The sequence below is a fragment of the Melitaea cinxia genome, chromosome 13 (genome assembly GCF_905220565.1).
Source record: "Melitaea cinxia chromosome 13, ilMelCinx1.1, whole genome shotgun sequence".
In the NCBI taxonomy this organism is placed as follows: Eukaryota; Metazoa; Arthropoda; class Insecta; order Lepidoptera; family Nymphalidae; genus Melitaea; species Melitaea cinxia.
In genome coordinates, this window is record NC_059406.1 from 14,006,496 (window position 1) to 14,012,818 (window position 6,323).

General features: G+C 34.3%; 2 protein-coding genes across 2 annotated transcripts; both read left to right on the forward strand.

Annotated features, from left to right (window-relative positions):
• The first annotated feature begins 519 nt into the window (after positions 1 to 519).
• Positions 520 to 3,071, forward strand: LOC123658924. Its single transcript, XM_045594215.1, has 2 exons — positions 520 to 2,864; positions 2,984 to 3,071. The coding sequence occupies exons 1-2, from the start codon at positions 520 to 522 to the stop codon at positions 3,069 to 3,071; spliced, it is 2,433 nt and encodes an 810-aa protein (XP_045450171.1).
• Positions 3,072 to 3,091: 20 nt separating this feature from the next.
• Positions 3,092 to 6,044, forward strand: LOC123659122. The gene is made up of 2 exons (XM_045594381.1): positions 3,092 to 4,559; positions 5,566 to 6,044. The coding sequence occupies exons 1-2, from the start codon at positions 3,127 to 3,129 to the stop codon at positions 5,684 to 5,686; spliced, it is 1,554 nt and encodes a 517-aa protein (XP_045450337.1). The 5' UTR covers positions 3,092 to 3,126; the 3' UTR covers positions 5,687 to 6,044.
• The last annotated feature ends 279 nt before the right edge of the window (positions 6,045 to 6,323 follow it).

Consider the following 6,323-nt stretch of genomic DNA (forward strand, 5'->3'; position numbering starts at 1 on the left):
TACTTTTAACTATTTAAATTCAGAATAAAGTGATAAATAGTGAAAATATTAAGTAAATCTTGGACTTGTAAAATTAATTTAAAATTAGTTTGGACTTAGAATAATTCTGCAAAAAGTGAGTGAAAATATTAAGTAAATCTTGGTCTTGTAAAATTAATTTAAAATTAGTTTGGACTTAGAATAATTCTGCAAAAAGTGATGGTACGGGGAACCTATGTCCAATTTCATCCAGACTAATTAAATGTTAAAACACTTAGAAAAATTTCTAAAATTTGAACTTAGAATTATTTTGCAAGAAGTGATTCCAGATTAATTGATTGTTTAAAAGACTTAGAAAATTTTTGTGAAAGTGTAACTTAGAAAAATTTCGAAAAATATTTTAAGAACTTTAAGTGTTAGATTAATAATAATTAAAATTTGTGTCAATTACTTTTAAGATAATATTGTTTATTGAGTTAACATTTCATTTAATCATTGTTGTTATATTGTAAGAATTACTATTTAGCTTAAATATATAATATGGAAACTTTAATTAGATTGCAAAAAGATATCGCCTCAGCAATAAGTAGAAGTAGGGTTAATTTTAAAAAGTCTCCAAAGGAGCGTCTAACATTTACATATGTAGAAGCTCGCCTTGAAAATTTAGAAACGCAATGGCTTTCATTTAAAGACACTCATAGAAAACTTGTAAGTCAATTTGATACAGAAAATTTAGATAGTTCAGATTATTTTGAAGATGATACATATGATTTGACGGAGGAAGCCTATTTAGAATACAAGTCGATATTAAAGGAAACGTTGAGGGGTTTGCAATTAAATGATAAAAATAATGTTGGTTTACAAATTAACGAATCAGTAGGTCAAAATAATTTAATAAATGTACGATTACCTAAAATTACAATTCCTACTTTTTCTGGAAATTATATAGAATGGACTTCCTTCCGCGATTTATTCGTTTCTTTGATTCATAACAACGCTTCATTAGATAATGTTCAAAAGTTGCACTATTTAAAATCACATCTCTCTGGTGAAGCAGAACAACTACTACGTCACATACCTATTACTAGTTCAAATTACAATTTATGTTGGGATCAATTGGAAAATCGCTACAATAATAGAAGGTATATTATTAATTGTATTCTAAAGAAGTTTATGAGTCAAAGAAATATTGTTTCAGAATCGTCTCAGTCGTTAAGAGAATTATTAGATAATACCAATGAGTGTATGAATGCTTTGAAAAATTTAAATTTAAATATAGACAATTGGGATGTTTTAATAATTTACATTTTATGTCTTAAATTAGATACTGAATCTAGGAGGCAATGGGAAGCTAAAGTTTGTAATTTAACACAAGAATTGCCTACTATAGATCAATTTAAATTGTTTTTAGAACAAAGATTTAGATCTTTAGAATTTAGTGATAATAAAAATTCAAAGCACTGTAATAAGAATGTCACTGCTAAATCATTTCATGTAACTGCTACTGCTTGTCCTTATTGTAAAGAAAGTCATAAGTTATGTTTTTGTAAAAAGTTTTGTAAAGAAAATATAGACTCACGACGTGGGTTTGTTCAGTCCAGGGGTTTATGCTTCAACTGCTTGGGTCCGAATCATTCGGTTATATCATGTCATCAGTCTACTCGTTGCCGAGTGTGTAAAAAGCGCCATCATTCTCTCTTACATCCTAAAACTGCACCTCAACAGTCCGAGGAAAATAACTCGGGCGCTAAAGATGTCGTGTCTGCGACGTCATCACAAGGTGAGTCTAATGTTGTTACCTGCTTCTCAAGTATTCAAAGCCAAGTGTTACTGGCCACTGCCTTAGTGAAGGTCGAGATGAGATCTGGAGCAACAATGACGTTGAGAGCCTTACTTGATCAAGGTTCTCAGGCTTCGTTTATAACCGAAGCCGCTGTCCAACTTTACGGTTTAAAGAAAATACCACACAAGAGCCTTATTTCAGGATTAGGAAGTGATCATAGTGGGATGTTGAAATCTAAATATATTGTTAATTTAAATATTCATTCACTTCATAATTCCAGTTTTGTTCTCAGTATTAAGGCTCATGTTATGAGTAAACTTACATCTTTCTTACCCGACAGGAAAGTTATTGTAAATTGTGTTAAGGGTTTATCAAAGGAAGATTTAGCCGATCCCATGTTCAATGTACCCAATAAAATTGATTTATTATTGAGTGCCGAGGTATATGCCCAGATATTAGAAGACGGTTTAATCAAAGGTCCGCCTGGCTCTCCTAAAAAAACCAGACTAGGTTGGATCTTATCTGGTCATATTTATTCAAGACGTGCGGATGACGCTTGTAATAATCTCAACGTTAAAATTATTAATATGCATACTCAGTTAGATGATAATGAATTACTCCGAAAATTTTGGGAACTTGAAGCAGAACCTAATAATAAAATTAAAATTTTAACAAAAGATGAAGAAGAATGTGAAACCATATTCCGAAAAACTACCAGAAGGGATGAGACAGGGCGCTATATTGTTAACTTACCTTTTAGAAATGTCCATCCAAGATGTAAATATGGTGGATCTAAAGAAATCTGTGAACGACAATTTTTAAACTTAGAAAAACGACTTTCAAAAAATCCCGACTTAAAGGAAAGTTACCAACACGTATTGAGTGAATATTTGACTTTAGGTCATATGGAAGAAGTGGAACCCATTGATGAAAATGACGCTGTTTATCTTCCACATCACGCTGTTGTTAGAGAAGACAAAAGCACTACGAAGGTCCGAGTAGTTTTTAATGCATCATGCAAGGGCAGCAATGGTGTATCTTTGAATGACGAACTATTAGTGGGTCCAACTTTACAACCCGAATTGAGACATTTAATCATGCGGTGGCGTTGTTATCCAATATGTCTTACAGCAGATATAATAAAAATGTATCGCCAAATAAAAATCACCGAAGAGCACGTTGATTTCCAACGGATTCTTTGGCGCGAGAATCCAAATGCAGAGTTGAAGCATTATCGACTCTTGAGGGTGACCTTTGGCACTTCGGCTGCTCCGTATTTAGCTGTAAGAAGTATGCAGCAGTTAGCTGATGATGATGGTAGAGATTTTCCTTTGGCGGCCAAACGGATTTATAACGATTTTTATATGGATGACTTACTGAGTGGTTGTGATAGCGTTAGTGAAGGTATTAAAATTTATAATGAATTGACAGAGTTACTTGACCGAGGAGGATTTAAATTGCAGAAGTGGTCCAGTAATAGCCCAACAGTATTAGAGAAGTTACAACTGAAGCAAGATAGTATTGTCGAAAATAACATTGATTTTAACAGTAATGAAGTATTCAAAATTTTAGGCCTACAATGGAATCGCAAGACTGATGAATTTGAGTACAGAGTTAACCTACCTCCATCAGATCAACCCATAACTAAAAGAAAGATCATCTCAGATATAGCTCGATTATTCGACCCTCTCGGGTGGTTGGCTCCTGTCATAGTTAAAGCTAAAGTATTTATACAGCGTACGTGGCTCTCAGGAGTCGACTGGGATGAGGAACTTCCATCAGAATTACTTAGGGACTGGATTGCATATCGTGCAGCGTTAGTTGAACTTACAAATTTTCGATTGCCACGTTGGATTCAATTAAAGCATAACAACAAAACTGTTCAATTACATGGATTCTCAGATGCCTCTAGTGAAGCGTACGCTGCTGTAGTGTATTTACGAATTGAAGACAGTGCCGGTCAAATACACGTTAATCTCTTTGCCTCAAAATCCCGGGTTGCACCAATAAAACAAATTTCCATTCCACGTCTTGACCTATGTGGGGCAGTGTTGCTTGCTAAGCTTCTAGACGAAGTAGCAACTACATTAAAAATTCCAAAGGAAAATCTATATGCTTGGTCGGATTCGCTAGTTGTATTGGCATGGTTAAGTAGTCATCCAAGCAAGTGGAAGACCTTTGTTGGAAATAGAGTAGCAGATATACTTACAATTTTAGATAGTACACAATGGTCTTACGTGCCATCCGAAGAAAATCCTGCTGATTGTGCGTCCAGAGGCATCCAGCCTGATGACTGTACTAAACTAGAACTCTGGAAAAAGGGACCGAGTTGGTTAAAAGAAAAAATACTCAATTATGATCGAAGTAAAATAAAGGAAACTAATTTAGAAATCAAAACATCAAAAGTTAAAAGTAATACTGCAACATACGTGGAAGAAGATGATATTCTCTCTAGATTTTCTTCATTGAGAAGGTTAATAAGAGTAGTAGCATATTGTAAAAGAATTTTTAAGTTAAGGAATACAAAAAAATTTATAGCAACAAAATATCTAATCAAGGAAGAAATAAATGAAGCATTACTTAACTGTATTCGTTTGTGTCAAATTAAGCATTTTGAAGAAGAAATAAAATACCTGAAAGAAAAAAGACAAATTAAAAGAAATAGTAGACTTACCTCATTAAATCCTGTTCTTGATGGCGATGGCATATTGAGAGTTGGCGGACGATTGCAAAGCGCTGATATCGACCATGATATGATGCACCCGATTCTTATACCTAATAAATCACATTTTACAAATCTTGTCATAGGGGAAGCTCATGTTTTAACGTTTCACGGAGGACCTCAAATAACACTAAATTATTTAAGAACTAAATATTGGATTGTTAACGCAAGAAGTGCTGTTAGAATGTACATTCGGAAATGTGTAGCATGTGTTCGTTATTCTGCACAACCAACTAATCCATTAATGGGTCAACTACCAATTGCTCGAGTAAAACCATCTAGACCATTTCTACGTAGCGGTGTCGATTATGCAGGTCCAATCAGTATAAGAACAACTAAAGGACGAGGTTATCACGCTACCAAAGGATACATATGTCTTTTTATTTGTATGGCGACAAAGGCCATCCATTTGGAAATGGTAAGTGATATGACATCTCAAGCATTCTTGGCAGCCTTTAAGCGGTTTGTTGCAAGAAGAGGCCATGTATCTGAATTATGGAGTGATAATGGTACTACATTTGTTGGAAGTGCAAAGGAACTTAAAATCCTTCATAAAAAGGAAAAATCAAGTATAATACCGGAAATAGTCGATTGGTTGGAAAATAATAGTACTAAGTGGCACTTTATTCCTCCGCATTCTCCTAATTTTGGAGGATTGTGGGAAGCCGGAATCAAATCTACAAAGTACCACTTAAAACGAGTTGTTAGAAATAGTACTTTAACCTTCGAAGAAATGAGTACTGTACTATCGCAGATTGAAGCTTGTCTTAATTCAAGGTCTATTTCCCAAATAAGCAGTAGTCCAGGGGATCCAAAGCCACTAACACCAGGGCATTTCTTAGTTGGCGAACCACTTGTGCTTGTTCCGGAAGCAAAATTTCGAGGAGGCTTCTATGAGCAGCCTTACTCGTTGGCATTTGACTCAGCGTATGGTGCAAAACTTCTGGCGTAGATGGTCCCACGAATATTTAACCCAACTTCAAAATCGCTACAAATGGAAATTCGCAATAAATGAACCAAAGGTCGGAGACGTAGTCCTTGTAAAGGAAGACGATCTTCCTCCTTCTCGTTGGCTGTACGGTCTAATACTGGAGAAGCACCCTGGTCTGGACAATTTCACTCGTGTAGTAAGTCTACGATGTAAAGATAAAATTATAAAGAGACCTGTTTCTAAAATTATTATATTACCAATTGCTACTTAAAAAATTGTCAATCTAAAGATTTGTATTAATGTAATGTTTTTGTTCTTTCACATTGTATGTTCGAAGTTGTTAGTTAAGTATATTGTTTGTTAGTAATTAATAATTTACAAAAGTGTATAACGTTTTCTTTTTGTTAGAAATAGTGTTATGAACTTTCGTCCATGGCGGGCGGAATGTTTAATTCTATAATAAATTGTCATATACTTTACTTTACTAAGTATGTAATTTCGCAACTCGACGATAGATGTCGCTGTACGCAATTAAATCGCGCTAACGTTTTGTTCAACGGTATGCATATATGGTTTCCATACAAAATTGTATCGCCTTTATATTCAAATAAATGGTCATCACCTTGAAACGGCGTATTTATATTGTAAATCCCGTAGTAGTGGTGTAATGTTTTTGTACGTGTTGTACAGGGAACATTCTATAATTGAACGGAGCCAGAACTATATCTACTGTTTTTTTATCTGGCTCGATGCTTTATAATTAAATATATATCTGTCCTAAAAATCTCGAAATTTTATTTAGGATAGGGGATAAAAATAAAAATAAACAACCGGGAACCCACCCAGTTAGGTATGCACTCGTAAAGTGCGGATTACTCACCAATCCTTTCTTTAAATAAAAATGATCT